Source organism: Neoarius graeffei, chromosome 4 (assembly GCF_027579695.1).
Source record: "Neoarius graeffei isolate fNeoGra1 chromosome 4, fNeoGra1.pri, whole genome shotgun sequence".
Classification (NCBI taxonomy): Eukaryota; Metazoa; Chordata; class Actinopteri; order Siluriformes; family Ariidae; genus Neoarius; species Neoarius graeffei.
In genome coordinates this window covers 85,857,198-85,877,087 of record NC_083572.1, presented here as the reverse complement: position 1 = coordinate 85,877,087, position 19,890 = coordinate 85,857,198, and the positions used below count along the sequence as shown (strand labels likewise).

The following is a 19,890-nucleotide window of genomic DNA, read 5'->3' as shown; positions in this document are numbered from 1 at the left end:
CCACAGAGTGACCCCACTGTCGCCGGAGTGCCACTGCAGGCACTCCCCACTGACTGACAGCGTGTGTAATTCCCTGACGCGCCTCGTCAATGTAATGGCCAGAAGAAAAGCAGTCTTCAGGGAGAGCCATGAAATGTCTGCCGTGAGCAGGGGCTCAAACGGTGCGTCGCAGAGAGCCTGCAGCACCAAGTGAAGATCCCATGTGGGTACCCAGCCCCGTCGGGGGGGTCTCAACCGGAGAGCACCCTTCAAGAAACGTGCCACCAAGGGGTGGGACCCCACGGTCCTTCCCCCAACTCTGGCATGCTGAGCAGAGATGGCAGCTGCATAGACCTTGATGGTGGAAGGAGTAAGACCCTTGTCAAACAGAGACTGGAGGAACAGTAGAATGGTCGGCAGGGGGCAGCATGTAGGCTCCTCCCCCCGAGTCAAGCACCAGTTGGAGAAAAGCCTCCATCTGTTGGCGTAGAGGGCATTGGTGGAGGGTGCCCGAGAGCTTGCAATGGTGTTGACCACTGCCGGCTCACAAAGACCTAGCAGGGGGTCCGGCCCTTCAGCGGCCACACCCAGAGCTGCAGACGGGCTGGATCTGGGTGCCAGATCTGCCCTCCCAGCTGTGATAGTAGGTCCGTCCTCACTGGCAGGCACCAGGGGTCGCCGTTCAGAAGTTGCAGCAACTTCGGAACCCACTCTCGGCCCGGCCACCGAGGGGCGACAAGCAGCAGCCCGTGGTGGTCCATCGCAACCCTGTGTAGGGTTGGCACGATCAGCGGCAGAGGGGGGAAGGCATACAGCAGTTGCCTCGGCCAAGCATGCGCCAGCGCGTCCTGGCCCAGGGAGCTGGGGCCGTGGAGGCTGAACCACAGAGGGCAGTGTGTCGACTCCTGGCAGGCAAAGAGGTCCACCTCTGCCCTGCCAAAACGTTCCCAGATGGCGAGAACCACCGCTGGGTTGAATCTCCGTTCCTCGGGATTGGGGTCCTGGCGGGACAGCAGATCCGCTGCCCTGTTGGCAGTGCCTGGCAAGTACATGGCATGCAGGCTCAAGAGATGTCGATGGGCCCACCGCAGAAGTTGGCCGGCCACTTCCAAGCACTGGAGGGACTTGGTGCCTCCCTGGTGGTTGATGTAGTACACTACCGTAGCGTTGCCTCTGAAGCGGGCGCAAGTCCAGGAGTCTCAGTGGGACCAGAGAGGAGGCTGCCGTAAGCATGCCCAGCAGGCGCTGAAAGGTCTTCAGGGCGAGTGACCTGCCCCGTCCGAAGCGGCCAAGCAGCAGCTGGATGTTGTGGATCCTGGTCTGGGAGGGGGTCGCCATCAACGACCTCGAATCCAGGTGCATGCCCAAAAAAGTCGTCTCCTGGCTGGGCACCAGCGAGCTCTTCTTGTAATTCACCCTGAGCCCCAGCTCTGCGACATGTGAGAGCACAGTTGCGATGTCGGTGCAGGCCTGAGCTGCTGACCGTGAACAGACGAGCCAGTCGTCCAGGTAAGGCAGGACATGCAAACCCCTTGCCTGAAGTGGTGCCAATGCCGCTGCCACACACCTGGTGAACACACGGGGTGCTAGCGATATCCCAAAGGGCAGAACATTGAACTCGAAAGCCTGGCCCTCGAAGGCAAACCGCAGGAACTGCCTGTGGTGTGGCGCAATGGGAACATGGAAATAGGCGTCTTTCAGGTCGACGGTGGCAAACCAGTCGCCCGCCTGGATGTGGTGTAAGACATCCACTGTACGCAGCATGCGGAATCTCATGGTCTTCAAGTGGGAGTTGAGGGACCTCAGGTCGAGGATCGGGCAGATACCGCCGTCCTTCTTCGGAACCAGAAAATACCTGGAGTAGAACCCACCTTGCTGTCTCTACCTGTCGATGGGAGGGATTGCTCCCTTCTCCAGGAGGGTGGCGATTTCCTGCCGGAGGACGAGGGACTTCCCCGGATGGCTCACGGTGGTGTTTGACCCCATGAAAACGTGGCGGTCGGCGGCAGAACTGGATGCGGTAACCCTCGGTGAGGGTCACCAGCACCCAGGGGTCTGGGGTCAACGCTCTCCAGCTTTGCAGCTGTTCACTGGGAAAGCGGCCGAGCGCCGGTGCGCTGATGTCAGCGCCGCCCAGACCGCCCCCGTCGGTCACCATGGGGACGACGAGGAGCGGACTGGGTGTAGGGGGCGGCGCCGCGGGTCCGGGAGGTGGTGGGGCGACGAAAGTCATCAACCCGTCTGGTCTCCTGGCGGGTGCGTGGCCGAGACAGAGTCGGTGTGGGCCCCCTGAAGGACTGGGCAGCGTTGCCGTGGTGGTGGACCTGGCGGAGGCCAGCGAACTGCTGTTGCGCCTGGATGACCTGGGCACTCCGGTCCAGGGCTTGCTGAGCGGCCTCGCCAAACAGCTCCCCGGGGAAAACAGGGAGAGAGCGCAGCACACGCCGGTCGGGCTCAGCCAGAGGGGACTGCGCCAGCCATATCTGCCGGCGGGCGAGGGTGAGATACGACATCAGCCGGCCTAGTTCCCGCGACAAGTAGGCAAAGGCCTGGAGAGCCGCTCAATGTTGGGCATCTGCTGGAGGCCGTAGGTAGGGGCGTCCTGCATTGCTGCCAGGGCCCTGCAGTCACTAGGGAGGTGGGAAAGGCGTCTAGGGTCCGCCCAACACCTCTGTAACTCCTCGATGTATGGGGCCGAGGGCAGAACAGACAACGAGGAAGGCTGTGTGGAGCCTCTGAAGAAAGCGCTCTGATGCTGGGCCACCGGGGGCGTGTCCAACCCCAGACGGGCCAATGCAGCCCTCAGCGTTGGCTGGATGGATGAGCGTCCGCCTTCCGACGCTGCCACGGTGCCATGGCTGGTGGCCTGGGAACCCGCCGGAGAGGTGGAGTCGTGACCGTCAGACCCACCGCAGTCAAAGCTCTCCAACGCCCAGATCGACAGCTCATCCAGGCCGCGTGCATCAACGGCCGGTGACAGAAGCGGTGGTGATGGCGAACGGTCGGGCTGCCAGGAAGATGGGGTGGCTGCGGGAACACTGCTGCCCTGTGGCGGAGCCTGGAGATTCGCCAGCAGGGCCTTCATCTCCTCCAGCTCGGCGGACATCACCCTTGGAAGCGGAGACGCATGGGGGCGCCCCACGGCGCTTGCCTGCTGCTGCAGCCGGCACCATGTCCTGTCCCCCCGAGGCCCGGGGGATGTCAGACGGAGGATCCATCCGAGCCAACCTGGCGGTCCGCGCAGCCATGCTCAGGCACATGCAGTCTGCGCAGGCCATGTCCGTCAGCCCCTGCCGCAGGTGATCAATACCCAGGCACGAGGGGCACTCGCGGTGGCCATCCTCCGGCTCGAGGGGGGCCCGGCAGTTGGCGCAGCAAGAGAATGGGTCCATGACACCTGGCTGGCAGAAGGGAACTTAAAAAATAGGGCGAGAACACCCCAAGTAAGTATCCCAAAATAAACAATCAGGCGGCAACGAAAAACGACCGGGCGAACACACCCGTGGTCGGGAGAAGAAGAAAAAATGGTGCGAGGGCCTAAGCGGGAGCACCCGGACCTCGCGAACCGCGAGCCTACTGCCGCGGGTTTAAAAGACAGCCGTAACTAAACAGTCACTCACTAGCGTGAGAAGACATCATATGCCGCTAAAACACACAAGACAGCCGGCCCGTGAGCAGGCCGGAGGCAAGGTTACACAAACAAGGCAGTCGATAATATTAACAAGATAGGCGCCGTGCGCCACAGAACTGATAGCCAGCGGCGAGAAACACCGCTTTAATTTAAATGAATGAAAACCGCTTACCTGAACGAAAATAGGCCGGCCTCCAGCGGCGAGGACCCCGCCTCGGAGGGCTAGTCAGCTAACTCCACCGAGCGAGAGCACTCAGCTTAACGGAGTAACAAACAATATGAATACAACACACACAAGACAGCCGGCCCGTGAACAGGCCGGAGGCAAGGCTACACAAAACAAGGCGGTCGATTAATATTAACAAAGATAGACGCCGTGCGCCACAGAACTGATAACAAACAGCGGCGAGAAACACCGCTTTAATTTAAATGAATGAAAACCGCTTACCTGAACGAAAACAAGCCGGCCTCCAGCGGTGAGGACACCGCCCCGGAGGGCTAATCAGCTAACTCCACCGAGCGAGAGCACTCAGCTTAACGGAGTAACAAATCAATACGGATATAACAAGAGAAAAAGAATTGGTGGACTTAACGCAGTTTCTTGGAGGGTGCGTAAGCACAGCCCCAACCCTACGGGTAACGAAACTAACACGGCGCTTTGTCCAAATTCCAATCCAACTCGCAACCTGCAAACGCGAGAAGATGCAAGAGGTCACTTCCTGGGTTCACCGGTCTTTTGTGCCGGGGTCACGGGGTGACGTCACCCAGGTCACACGTGACTTTGTTGTTACTATTACTCGACCTGCACGTTCGTGTGATGGATATCCATGTGCTGAAAGCACCGCCTCTGGCGGTCAGGAGAAACGAAATAGAACAGACTATAATAGTCATGCACTTTAATATTTGATCCGATACAAACAGCAAATGTGTGTCAAAACATTTCTTGCATCAAAAAATAAACATCTTGAAGAAAAAAACCCAGTACTGTATTAATGAATATTGTCCATGCAGGATTCACAAAGTCAGCTTACCCCTTTCCAGACTTCCCAAGCACAATAATGTCCACAGGTGTGTTACACTAATTAACACCCCATCAGAAACAATAGTGAAACCGTTAACGGAACCCAACAAATTGACACATTTTACGGGAGAGGGATTTGAGGAAGTTCATAGAAAAACCCAAAACTTTATTCATATGAAATTATGACATTGTTAAATGTGTGTGGAATAAGAGTCTGGAGGCAAAAATCTTAGTTTCTCAGTCGTTAGCCTATGCTACTTGCTCTTGATAACACTGGCTTGACTGCCAGTGTTGGCCTTCGAGAAGGCCTGGGGTGATAAATTTTTGATCCCTCCCACTATAAATCAAAATCTGATTGGTTAATTTATGTGTCACTTCTTACATAAACGTACACCTACCATGGCCTTCTGTCCCAGCAATAAAGTCCTAACCAATGAGTGAGCCAGCTCTAAACTCTTCTCAGCCTAGACACAACAAACAAAAAAATCTCACTGGATAACTCTGTTTTAATGTTTTCAGATCAGTAACCCTTTCATTCCTGAAGCAAATTTGATAGAAAATGAGGCCACATTAGAATCAGAAGAGAATAATCATAATGAAATTATGAAAGAAATTAAATACAACCCCGATTCCAAAAAAGTTGGGACAAAGTACAAATTGTAAATAAAAACGGAATGCAATGATGTGGAAGTTTCAAAATTCCATATTTTATTCAGAATAGAACATAGATGACATATCAAATGTTTAAACTGAGAAAATGTATCATTTAAAGAGAAAAAGTAGGTGATTTTAAATTTCATGACAACACCACATCTCAAAGTTGGGACAAGGCCATGTTTACCACTGTGAGACATCCCCTTTTCTCTTTACAACAGTCTGTAAACGTCTGGGGACTGAGGAGACAAGTTGCTCAAGTTTAGGGATAGGAATGTTAACCCATTCTTGCCTAATGTAGGATTCTAGTTGCTCAACTGTCTTACCGTAGGTCTTTTTTGTCATATCTTCCATTTTATGATGCGCCAAATGTTTTCTATGGGTGAAAGATCTGGACTGCAGGCTGGCCAGTTCAGTACCCGGACCCTTCTTCTACACAGCCATGATGCTGTAATTGATGCAGTATGTGGTTTGGCATTGTCATGTTGGAAAATGCAAGGTCTTCCCTGAAAGAGACGTCGTCTGGATGGGAGCATATGTTGCTCTAGAACCTGGATATACCTTTCAGCATTGATGGTGTCTTTCCAGATGTGTAAGCTGCCCATGCCACATGCACTAATGCAACCCCATACCATCAGAGATGCAGGCTTCTGAACTGAGCGCTGATAACAACTTGGGTCGTCCTTCTCCTCTTTAGTCCGAATGACACGGCGTCCCTGATTTCCATAAAGAACTTCAAATTTTTATTTGTCTGACCACAGAACAGTTTTCCACTTTGCCACAGTCCATTTTAAACGAGCCTTGGTCCAGAGAAGACGTCTGCGCTTCTGGATCGTGTTTAGATACGGCTTCTTCTTTGAACTATAGAGTTTTAGCTGGTAACGGCGGATGGCACGGTGAATTGTGTTCACAGATAATGTTCTCTGGAAATATTCCTGAGCCCATTTTGTGATTTCCAATACAGAAGCATGCCTGTTTGTAATGCAGTGCCGTCTAAGGGCCCAAAGATCACGGGCACCCAGTATGGTTTTCTGGCCTTGACCCTTACGCACAGAGATTCTTCCAGATTCTCTGAATCTTTTGATGATATTATGCACTGTAGATGATGATGATATGTTCAAACTCTTTGCGATTTTACACTGGCGAACTCCTTTCTGATATTTCTCCACTATTTGTCGGCGCAGAATTAGGGGGATTGGTGATCCTCTTCCCATCTTTACTTCTGAGAGCCGCTGCCACTCCAAGATGCTCTTTTTATACCCAGTCATGTTAATGACCTATTGCCAATTGACCTAATGAGTTGCAATTTGGTCCTCCAGCTGTTCCTTTTTTGTACCTTTAACTTTTCCAGCCTCTTATTGCTCCTGTCCCAACTTTTTTGAGATGTGTTGCTGTCATGAAATTTCAAATGAGCCAATATTTGGCATGAAATTTCAAAATGTCTCACTTTCGACATTTGATATGTTGTCTATGTTCTATTGTGAATACAAGATCAGTTTTTGAAATTTGTAAATTATTGCATTCCGTTTTTATTTACAATTTGTACTTTGTCCCAACTTTTTTGGAATTGGGGTTGTATAACATTTTGAAATACTGATATGTTTGGGCCTTCTCTGAAGGCCTAGAAGGCCCTGACGGTTCCCCTCTGGCGATAAGTCAACAACATTTCCCCAGAATTTTCAGTACTTCTCCAATTTGGACAGACACCACTATTACTCATGGTAGCAAGACACTGACCAGAGGTTAAACTCGATTTCTGTAAAAGTCATTGTCTTCCTTCTTTTTTTTTTTATCTGTTTTTTTTTTTTTTTAACCAAGTCATTGTTTTTCCACTGACTCAGTTGAAGGGGTACATATGCCTCATATATGTTTCATTTTCATGAAAAGAGGAAGGTAAGCAGTTTAATTCTCACTGAGGGTGGGGCTAATTTGTTAGCAAGGGTGAACAAGCAGACAAAGATGGTTGAGTATAAAGGTCGTTGTTGAATGACATCACATTAAACCTCTCTCTCTTTCCCAGTTCAGCTTATCTTTACTTTGTGATGCTTTTGAGAAACTCAGCCCAGAACATTTTTCCTGGGCAGGTCACAATATATCACAGGGCTAACACAGAAAAACGACCATTCATACTTACTTACAGGCAATTTGGAGTAACCGCTTGATCTAATCCGCATGTCTTTGGACTGTGGGAGGAAACTGGAACACCTGGAAGGAACCCATACAGACAGGGGGAGAACTTGCAAATTCCACACCAAAAGGCCCTGGTCATCCATGAGTTTCAAACCCAGAACCTTCTTGCTGTGAAGTGACTGTGCTAACCACTGCACCAATGTGCCACCTGGCATCAGTGCTCATGTTAATTAGAAATGTACACACTAGGCAGACTCAAACATCATTAAAAGTGGTAAGAGAACACTACGGCTCATAGGCAAAGACTATGGAATTGTTGTTGGGGTGCAAATCCAATTATTCACAATGATTGCTTCATGAAATTTGACACTTTTTAGAGTGGTTAATTGGGCTTATAGATAAGCATAATATATGGCTGGGCAAGCACTTTGGAGCTTTACCTTCCTTCATAAATTTATAACCTTGTTCATACTGGCTTAGGTACAAAAAATGTCCAAGAAGCCTTACGTGAAGAATATTATAAATCACAGGTTTGTATCTGACGTATCTTTAAAGCGAGACGGCCTTTCGATTTCATAAAATCGGTGAAATTTAGTTCTCTCTGAAATGTGGTCATTGTGATGTATGTTTATTTCTGTAATATCTCACAAAATATCAGGCCATTCTGTGGCTGGGAAGTTATTTAATTTGAGGGGATTCCCGAGCAAATAATGTGCATGAAATCGTTCACTTTGCACAGTCAAGCAGACAGAGGAAGTCCGTTTGCACGTGCACTGGTTTACCTTTGACCGCGCACTTACAATTCCATCATTCTGTCGCTAAACGAACAGCTGGTCACACCGAGGTGCTCGCTGACCGCCGATATTTATTAGTTTAGTCCTGCGTTTCCTTTCCTTTGCAACATAACGTCTTTTCTTCTCACTTTCCGTTACTGTAGTCGGTCTTTCACGTTTCATTCGCACACTCACGTCCTCCATTTTTCTCTCCTGTTTCAAATTTGTATCCCACAATGCCTTGCGCGAACGGGGAAAGCCCACCATGTCATGCATGACGTAGTATCTTGAATTGGGTCATGGTGAAGCAGGAAAAAATAGCGGAGAATTTCGAGCCACGTGGCCCGAAATTCATTAATTGTTCAATTTTTAAAAAAAAATTTAATTGGAAGTTTGTGATTTCAAATTCAGTAGCTTTTGGTCCACTAAACAAAAATAATTGGGTGTCGGGGAAAGTTATTTTCTTTTCATGACCTACACTTGAAAAATCTGAAAGGCAGTCTACCTTTAAAATGATACAGGGCTGAATTCAGAGATGGCAACTTAATTCCAAACTTCGTCTATATTTATACAAGGTAAGTTATGTCTATTCACAGATGAGTTATCAGAATATATCAGATATATTCCCTTCAGTTAGCATGATATTGAACGAGTCAAAGACGAGTTCAATATCATGCAAGCTGAATGGACTATATCTGATATACCATGAAAAAAGCTATTATTATTATTATTATTATTATTATTATTATTATTTATACATACACACACTCTTCATATCAGCATTATTGAAGGCCAACACGAGCTTCCCCACGAGTCGGCGCTGTCAGCGCAGCAGTGAAGTCACCTTCCAGCCTGTGTAGTGTTAGCGAATGATAATAAAGTGGTCAAGCCAGCGCTATCGAGAGCAAGTAGCACGGGGCTAATGACCAAGGAACTAAGATTTCCGTCTCCAGACTCTTCTTCCACGCACATTCGCCACAGTATTTTTCACTCAGACTTAAGTATTCATTTCCCTGTGTAATTTACTTAGTTAATTTTAAAATCAACATCGACAACTACACACAGTGGAGCGACCTGGCAGCCAAAATTCTCCCAATCTTCCGTGTCTCTTTTCCAGTTTTTCGAGGTCCATTGGTATGTTTTTCTCTTGTAAATATGCATGAAGAATATCTAATGAAGTTTTGGTAGCCTTCCAGGTGTTCAGCGTGTCTTTAGTTTCAGTTTTCAGTTTATTTATTTAGTGCTTAATCCTAGCATGGGATTAGCCTAATCTCCTCTCTCTCCCGACAAAGAAATGATTGTGCGCGTGCGCAGCAGAAAAGTTTTGCCATTGGATCTTTGCGTGTGACATCGTGTTGTCTTGACAACATGCAATATTATAACAATATTTCACGCCCATTCTCCATTGGGGAGAGTATCGTAATACATGGAGGATAAGCGATATGATATTGCATGCCATCAATAAACCTGCTAGAAGGGAATAGAATACATGTTTTTATTCCATTGAAAAAGTGGCTCGTATGTATAATAATTAACAATATGGCTTCCCCGCTCATTATTCAGAAGCTTATAAAATATCATTTAATCCAGCACAATTTATCATTTTAGTTTTTTTATTGTGCACCGACATTTACTTGTGCACAACTCAATGAGCCCATAGGGTACTGAATCAAAGTCGTGACGTCATGTTGCACTTGGGATGCAAGCTATTTTATCATCCCTTTGATGTAATGCTTTGATCTGTAGTAAAAAAAAAAAAATTATAATAATAAAAATAATTTTTTAAATTCCTGTCCCATTCCATCCTGTTACGATGTTCAAAATAAAGAAAATAGTTGTATATTAACATACAAAAACAGACCTATCATTTATTGATTCCCATCCCCACCTGCTCTTGATTTATTTATTTTTTTTAAATCCCCTGCCCTGTTTCAGCCACATGATGAATTGTGAAATTGACTCCTATCCCGGGCGGCACGGTGGTGTAGTGGTTAGCGCTGTCGCCTCACAGCAAGAAGGTCCTGGGTTCGAGCCCCGGGGCCGGCAAGGGCCTTTCTGTGTGGAGTTTGCATGTTCTCCCCGTGTCCGCGTGGGTTTCCTCCGGGTGCTCCGGTTTCCCCCACAGTCCAAAGACATGCAGGTTAGGTTAACTGGTGACTCTAAATTGACCGTAGGTGTGAATGTGAGTGTGAATGGTTGTCTGTGTCTATGTGTCAGCCCTGTGATGACCTGGCGACTTGTCCAGGGTGTACCCCGCCTTTCGCCCGTAGTCAGCTGGGATAGGCTCCAGCTTGCCTGCGACCCTGTAGAAGGATAAAGCGGCTAGAGATAATGAGATGAGATGAGACTCCTATCCCGCTTGAATTGCACAGGAAATCCTTGACCTATAGGATTACTGAAAAAAAAAAATGCCATCCTCTACCCTGAATATCTATATGCACAACTTTTAAACTTGCTTTATTTCTTAATTAACGTGTTATTCAATTATGTTTTCGGTTTTAGTAACCTTATATCATGAGTCGTATTGGCAACTAATTGCAATTAAATATTATACTTATTGGCCTATTCGGTTTTTAGCCGTGTTGAATTTAGTTAGTTTGGTCCACGGCAGGCGTCGCTTATCCACGCGATCTTCACGAGACTTGTGCGAGACTTCGAAACGTGAAGTGTCAGCCAGGTGTCAGTGCCGCCATTTTGAAAACTGTTTTCCAAATGAAATATTGCACAAAAACGAGTTTAAATGACGATTACTGCCTACTTTTTTTCAAACTTTCCTGATTGCTATCAAAACAAACAAAACTTCCAGCTTGATTACATCAGCATTCAAAAGATGGCACGCGCATCTTTTGACAACGTTGGCAGATGTCGGTCGCTTTGATTTCCACTGTACGTTTTACTTCCGTTCAACGATGTCTCACACAGGTCTCAACGAATCTCGTTTACGGCCATCGCTTTGACATATGGACTGATATATCACAGAGCATATTTCAAACACTCATAACTTGCTGTAGCAGTGACAAAATAGCTCTCAAAAATGCATTCCGATATTTAATAAAATATAATTTTGATGATAAAAATTTTGCCTTGAGTTCTCCTTTAAAAGCTACACCTTTTAATGTACTATTTTTGTAGCCTTTAATGACGAAATCAATTCATATAGAGATTAGTTCATGTAGCATGGTTTTGTTGACACTTTATTTACAAGTCTTTACATATCATGCATTGGGAAAATGACTTCTATTATCGTGACATTCTTTCCATATCCCCTACTATAAAAACGCTCCTAATGAGTAGATTATAAATAGCTTTTTAGCATCTCGTAATGAAATGTTTTGATGGCTTTGTCAATACACTTTTAAATATTGTTATGCAGTGAAATCTGAATAGGCTCTTTTCCCTGCCTGATTAAATGATGTGCACATTAACTGCACACACGCTCCCGTGGTACACATGGCTCATTTGATGGGATTGCATCAATCAAACCGTGCCTTTATGCATAGACTTTACATCTTTGTCGTTTGCTCCGAGCTGGTTATTTTAGGATTACAATGTGACCTATTACTTTATTCCACCCTGTGTCTGAATTACTCTTCAGGCTTTACCTGAAGCATTTCCTGCTTCATATCAGCATCTTTCCACTTGACTTCCTCTCCAACCGTGTCACTCCATTCTCTCTTCAGGTGTCTGAATGCAATTGGCCATCCAGACAAGCCCCGAGCCTTCACAACCTGTTTGCTGTGTGTAAGAACATGCACAACTGGCTCAAGCAGAACCCCAAGAATGTGTGTGTGATCACTTGCTCGGTAAGACAAGAAACGCAACACATCAAATCAGTTTTATACTCCTTTCCATGTTGATTCTCATCCTGCAGAACAGTCAGATTTATGTCAGAGCTTTCCAGCTTAAAACTCTTTTTAAATTCTCCTGAGTCTTATTTTAGAGCTTATGTTGCTATACAGTACCAGTCAAAAGTTTGGACACCCCTACTCATTCATAGGTTTTTCAGTATTTTGACTATTTTCTATATTGTAGAACAATACTGAAGACATCACAACTATGAAATAACATCTGGAACATGTATGGAATTATGTGGTTAACAAAAAAGCATTAAAAAGAGAAAATATATTTCATATTTTGGATTCTTCAAAGAATGGTTGTGTGTCTCTGTGTCAGCCCTGCGATAACCTGGCGACTTGTCCAGGGTGTACCCTGCCTTTCACCCATAGTCAGCTGGGATAGGCTCCAGCTTGCCTGCGATCCTGTAGAACAGGATAAAGCAGCTACAGATGATGGATGGATTCTTCAAAGTAGCCAGCGTTTACCTTGACGCTTTGCACACTATTGGCATTATCTTAACCAGCTTCATGAGGTAGTCACCTGGAATGCTTTTCAATTAACAGGTGTCTTGTCAAAAGTTAATTAGTGCAATTTCTTGCCTTCTTAATTTCTTAAACACAATGCACTTGGTACCGGGTGCAACAGAACACTACTATAATTGACTGACTTCCAGTAAAAAGTTTTTTTTTTTTAAATGCTGTTTTAGTAAGTTATATACTTACTAAAACTTTTGTAGAGCGGCGGCTACAATTATCGACACCTTACGTAAATGAGGAAGTAATTCTCATGTTTGTAAAAAAAATGTACTGATAATGTTTAACCTGTGTCAGGAAATCTTTTTGTTCCAGTTTAGGTATTTTCATAGATCACATTTTGTTAATCATTCGTTGTTGTTGTTTAATTTCTAGTTTTGTAGTTTACCAATAATTGTCAACACGCAACTGACACTGTAATCATATGAACATCCAGGGCAAAGGTCGCATGTCATTCCTCGAACCAAAATATAAAATGCCTACTGATACTGTAATATGTGGTAGATATTTACAGCAAACTGCAAAACAATATTTTCTGAATGGAATCGAAAAATCTGAATATTTCAAGGATGTAATTTTTTTTATCTCATATCATCTTCTCTAGCCGCTTTATCCTGTTCTACAGGGTCGCAGGCAAGCTGGAGCCTATCCCAGCTGACTACGGGCGAAAGGCGGGGTACACCCTGGACAAGTCGCCAGGTCATCACAGGGCTGACACATAGACACAGACAACCATTCACACTCACATTCACACCTACGGTCAATTTAGAGTCACCAGTTAACCTAACCTGCATGTCTTTGGACTGTGGGGGAAACCGGAGCACCCGGAGGAAACCCACGCAGACACTGGGAGAACATGCAAACTCCACACAGAAAGGCCCTCGCCGGCCACGGGGCTCGAACCCGGACCTTCTTGCTGTGAGGCGACAGCGCTAACCACTACACCACCGTGCCGTAATTTTTTATATGCTAGGAATTTAATTCTGGTCTAATTCTATTTACTGCAGTAGGATTCCAAATACTCTATAAACATTCCATTCTGTTATGGATCAAAAAAAATTATTATAAATTGCAACACTTTTATTTATTTATCTATCTATTTATTTTTATTTTTTTAAAAGTACTTCAACGTTACACAAAGATCGATCCATAACAGTTGTAAATGTCACTTAATTCCACAGGGTGTCGATAATGGTGGACACCGGTGAAAGTGATCACTATTATCGACACCTCACGTGATTTCTCAAACGTGGGTTTAGATACAAAACAGCGACTGTCAAATGAAAGTAAGAAACAAAGTAGGTTTCGACAAGGAGATAATGAAATATGGGTGAATTTGATCAGTAAAAACATGTCCATGATCTTTCCACCATGCTTACCTGCGATGATGACGTCTGGGTTTTCTTCAAATTGCTGATCGTGTTAAAAAAATTCCATCTCCGGTAACAAGCTGTGTCATCAGACGACAAGATCAAAGGGCGAGAGGAGTCTTCCGGTTGATTAATTAACCAATAATAACTGTTATAACTGAAACTCACCTTTGTAAAATTGTTTATTGTTAAATCTGAAAAGGTGTCGATAATTGTGGACTGTCGATAATTGTCGCTGCCGCTCTAGTATCTATGTACTTTGTGGTATTTATATTTTTCCCCTCAGTTATAGTCAAGGAGTTGCTGAATGGGAAAAAAGTGGCATCTTTAGCTCATCTGGCCATTGACTACTTTCACGTTGCCCATCATGCTTTGCGCCTTTGCAGGTAACCAAGATATAAACAAACTAAAACAACACAGCGTTGCACACTGACAGGAATCTTTCGAATTTAAATCTCCCTAAAACCTTCAAAGAAGTGTCAAAACTAACGAAACCAAAGCTTAAAGAAATCTGCAAAGCCTTTTCTGTAGACTTTGAGAAATCAGTTGGTAAAAAAGCGTTTGTAAATATCGTATCGAACCCTTTGAACATCTCTACTTCGGGTGACAGTGAGTCAACAGCCTTCTTCATCTTCCAACACGGGTGTTCCAGCAATTACTGACCTGCACAAGTTAAGACTGGCAGAAGAGCTGAGAAAGATCGACACTGATTATAGAAGAATCCACAGTGAAATTGTTTTTGTTGGGTGTTGGTTATGACGAGAAAGCCGTAAGAAAAAACAAAACGCTTTGTGCATGAGAACAAAAGCAAGGAATTCACTCAGTCAAGTAAGTCCTGTAAACACAGCAGAACTGTCAACTTTGTTTTTTAAGTTGATTTTGATTTCCTTCACTCTGATTTTCCTCGAGCACATATACCACCAGATTACAACAATCTTTGGGCTGTTAGAGGAATCTGTTCAGACTACAGGGTCAAATACTGCCTTCGATCCTCCTCTATAAACACTAGAAGGTGAAGGACATGGAAGTTTACTGACACTGCATTGTTTGCGCTTTGTTTTGGGAGTTGATCCTTCAATAAAGTTGTCCTTTTCAGTTCTTTGACTTGTCCTTGTTGTTTGGTTTTTGCACTTTTTATGACGAAACACAAAGACAGAGGGGTTGTCTTTGTGTTTAGTCATAAGAGGGGTTGTTGAATTGGATCTTCAGACTTTACTCCACCACTGAAGTGTGCAGAACACAGTCGCGTGTTGTCTATCGGTGTAAAATTTTGACGGCGAATTCTGTCTAACTGCACTGTTCGATGCTTAGCCTCTTGAGGTATTCTATAAAACTCTAAATCAGGAAAAGTCATTTTCCCCCATGTGAATTCAAAGAAATGACTGAGGTTATCTGACTTGGTAAACCTATATAGCGCCTGGTTACCCCCAAGGTGCAAAGCATTATGGGTATTTGAAGGGAGAGAATAAGGCAGATGAGCTGTTGCCATGGCGTGGCGTCCATTGGTCGTCCATCCGTCATCCACAATTCAGTTAAATCGTATCTCCTACGTCAGTTCTTCAAATTTCCGTTCCAATTGCTTTGGTTGAAAGAACTCCTCGCTCTCCACAAAACTTGATCGTTGTTTTGTCAATTTTTTTTGCTAACGAGTTTGTAATTAGGCCAAATTAATGAATTTTCCAGGCCTCTCACTAGAATTTTATCTCTTCTCTCATTTTTTATCTGATTCCAGTTCTGACTGATGTTTTGGGTAGACCTTCCCTTGAGGAACAAAACTTACTCGTTTGTTTATTGACTTTCCTGTTGGAAACAATTTGTTGACTATTTTCAGTTAAATCGTGTCTCCTCCCTCAGTTCTCAATGGATTTCAGTTCTGATTGTTTTATTTGAAAGAACTAGACTTTCTGCACAAAACTTGGTCATTGTATTGTAAATTTTTTACGAACAAATTAGTAATTAGGTCAACTTATCACATTTTCTTCTGACTAGAATTGTATCTCCTTTCTCATTTATCATGCGAATTCAGTTCTGATCGATGTTTTGGGTTGAGCTTCCCTTGGGGAAAAATGTAGTCCTTTTGTTGATTTTCCTGTTGCAAGGCAAGGCAAGTTTATTTATATAGCACATTTCATACACAATGGCAGTTCAATGTGCTTTATAGAAGCAAAAACAAAAACAGTAAACAATAGAGAAATAAAATTACATAAAATAATTTTATTTTTAATCTAAAACAATTAATTAAAAGAATTAAAAGAAAATAATAAGAATTAAACAACAGTAGAAATAAAATAATAAAATGCCAAAAAGAAAAAAAGGAGAAAAAGAAAAAGAAACCAGCGGAATAAAATAGAATAAAATTAAAGTAAATTTAAAACATGCAGAGAAAGTAAAGATTATAAAAAATGTAAAAATATTAATTATTTAACAGAAAGCATCTGAAAACAGCTTGGTCTTTAACCTAGATTTGAAGCTGCCAACAGCAGGAGCATTTTTAATGTCCTCTGGCAGTTGGTTCCATAGATGTACTGCATAGTAGCTAAAAGCTGCTTCACCACACTTTGTTTTAACAACTGGTTTTAATAGTAAATTTTTCTGTTGCGATCTGGTAGATCTGATTGGGTTCAGCCGCTGCAACATATCAGAGAGGTAATTGGGCCCTGTACCATTTAGAGATTTGTACACCAGCAGCAATACTTTAAAGTCAATTCTATAGCTTACTGGAAGCCAGTGAAGGGACCTTAGAATTGGGGTAATGTGCTTTGTTCTTTTTGTTCGTGTGAGAACCCTCGCCGCTGCATTTTGAACCAGCTGAAGTCGTTTGATGGTCTTTTTTGGCAGGCCTGTGAAAAGGCCATTGCAGTAATCGAATTGTAAACAAATTGTAAACAATTTGTTGTGGAGGTTGGTCCTCTCTCACACTGTCACGTTTCAGTTCTGTTTGTTTTGGTCGCCATTGTTGTTTTGATGGCAGGCCAGTTGAGCGACTACGCTGTTGATGTTCTGGTTGTGTATGGGATCATTGCCATCATGGTGCTATCCCCCGACTATTCTAGAATAAACTTTAGGTGAGGATTAATATATTGTAGGACGTTGAGTGGGTGGGTGGAGCACAGAAGTACGGCAGGCCAGAACTGAGTTTCAAAAAGCTCTTTATTTTCAGCTTTTCAGCTTTTTCAATCTCCCAGTCACACAGACACGCGCGCACACACACACATCAGTCGTCTGGTTGGGGAGAGAGCTCCCTTCTTCTGCTCTCTCTCTCGTTATATAGGGCATGGTCACTGGGGAAGACACACAAACACAGGTTAACTGACATCAGGTGCAGTGATTCTGCCACTTACCTTCCCTGACTCCGCCCTCCGGTCACAGACCGATGCTTGACCACGCCCCCGCTGCCACATATATAATATCTACACACACATACACACAAAATAAATAAATACACACACAGTGGTGCTTGAAAGTTTATGAACCCTTTAGAATTTTCTATATTTCTGCATAAATATGACCTAAAACATCATCAGATTTTCACACAAGTCCTAAAAGTAGATAAAGAGAACCCAGTTAAACAAATGAGACAAAAATATTATACCTGATTATTTATTTATTTATTTATTTATTTATTGAGGAAAATGATCTAGTATTACATATCTGTGAGTGGCAAAAGTATGTGAACCTCTAGGATTAGCAGTTAATTTGAAGGTGAAATTAGAGTCAGGTGTTTTCAATCAATGGGATGACAATCAGGTGTGAGTGGGCACCCTGTTTTATTTAAAGAACAGGGATCTATCAAAGTCTGATCTTCACAACACATGTCTGTGGAAGTGTATCATGGCACGAACAAATTAGATTTCTGAGGAGCGCAGAAAAAGCGTTGTTGATGCTCATCAGGCCGGAAAAGGTTACAAAACCATCTCTAAAGAGTTTGGACTCCACCAATCCACAGTCAGACAGATTGTGTACAAATGGAAGAAATTCAAGACCATTGTTACCCTCCCCAGGAGTGGTCGACCAACAAAGATCACTCCAAGAGCAAGGCGTGTAATAGTCGGTGAGGTCACAAAGGATCCCAGGGTAACTTCTAAGCAACTGAAGTCCTCTCTCACACTGGCTAATGTTAATGTTCATGAGTCCACCATCAGGAGAACACTGAACAACAATGGTGTGCATGGCAGGGTTGCAAGGAGAAAGCCACTGCTCTCCAAAAAGAACACTGCTGCTCGTCTGCAGTTTGCTAAAGATCATGTGGACAAGCCAGAAGGCTATTGGAAAAATGTTTTGTGGATGGGTGAGACCAAACTAGAACTTTTTGGTTTAAATGAGCAGCGTTATGTTTGGAGAAAGGAAAACACTGCGTTCCAGCATAAGAACCTTATCCCATCTGTGAAACATGGTGGTGGTAGTATCATGGTTTGGGCCTGTTTTGCTGCATCTGGGCCAAGACGGCCTGCCATCATTGATGGAACAATGAATTCTGAATTATACCAGTGAATTCTAAAGGAAAATGTCAGGACATCTGTGCATGAACTGAATCTCAAGAGAAGGTGGGTCATGCAGCAAGACAACAACCCTAAGCACACAAGTCGTTCTACCAAAGAATGTTTAAAGAAGAATAAAGTTAATGTTTTGGAATGGCCGAGTCAAAGTCCTGACCTTAATCCAATGGAAATGTTGTGGAAGGACCTGAAGCGAGCAGTTCATGTGAGGAAACCCATCAACATCCCAGAGTTGAAGCTGTTCTGTACGGCGGAATGGGCTAAAATTCCTCCAAGCCGGTGTGCAGGACTGATCAACAGTTACCGCAAACGTTTAGTTGCAGTTATTGCTGCACAAGGGGGTCACGCCAGATACTGAAAGCAAAGGTTCACATACTTTTGCCACTCACAGATATGTAATATTGGATAATTTTCCTCAATAAATAAATGACCAAGTATAATATTTTTGTCTCATTTGTTTAACTGGGTTCTCTTTATCTACTTTTAGGACTTGTGTGAAAATCTGATGATGTTTTAGGTCATATTTATGCAGAAATATAGAAAATTCTAAAGGGTTCACAAACTTTCAAGCACCAGTGTGTGCAGTGTGTGTGTGTGTGTGTGTGTGTGATATATATATATATATATATATATATATATATATCTCATCTCATCTCATTATCTCTAGCCGCTTTATCCTTCTACAGGGTCGCAGGCAAGCTGGAGCCTATCCCAGCTGACTACGGGCGAAAGGCGGGGTACACCCTGGACAAGTCGCCAGGTCATCACAGGGCTGACACACAGACACAGACAACCATTCACACTCACATTCACACCTACGGTCAATTTAGAGTCACCAGTTAACCTAACCTGCATGTCTTTGGACTGTGGGGGAAACCGGAGCACCCGGAGGAAACCCACGCGGACACGGGGAGAACATGCAAACTCCACACAGAAAGGCCCTCGCCGGCCCCGGGGCTCGAACCCAGGACCTTCTTGCTGTGAGGCGACAGCGCTAACCACTACACCACCGTGCCGCCCATATATATATATATATATATATATATATATATATATATATATATATAAAATACACTCGCATGCATATATATATATATATATATATATATATATATATGCATGTGTGTGTAATACATTACATATGTGTGTGTGTAATGTTTTTTTTATATATATATATATATATATATATATATATATATATATATTAGGGCTCAGCATAAATGAGTCCACCCCCTTTGAAAAGTAACATTTTAAACAATATCTCAATCAGGGCCGTAACCAGGATTTTTCAAATACCGAGGTCAAGCATGGCTGACATCATTCAAGTATTCCATTCAATCTGGAAAACGAAAAAACAAAAAAACCACTCAATATTTTGTTTTCCTGTTTTTCTGTATGACCAAAAAATGAGGGATTGGTGTTTGTTTTCCTTTTTTCAACTCAAAACAGAACAAATAATAAATAGG

The 19,890-nt window shown here is 44.0% G+C and overlaps 1 protein-coding gene across 8 annotated transcripts in view; it reads left to right on the top strand.

Annotated features, from left to right (window-relative positions):
- dnajc6 (DnaJ (Hsp40) homolog, subfamily C, member 6) overlaps positions 1-19,890 on the top strand; it is a 125,013-nt gene that overhangs the window by 60,028 nt on the left and 45,095 nt on the right. For 7 of the 8 annotated variants that reach the window (XR_009654583.1, XR_009654582.1, XM_060919921.1 and 4 more), the window contains one exon: positions 11,869-11,991. Coding sequence is in view for 5 of the 8 variants with exons in the window: in XM_060919921.1 (XP_060775904.1) it covers positions 11,869-11,991 (123 nt within the window). In the remaining 3 variants the exon portion in view is untranslated. Of the gene's footprint in view, positions 1-11,868; positions 11,992-14,238; positions 14,315-19,890 lie in introns of those variants that run through there. The other variant, XM_060919922.1, reaches the window with a different exon arrangement.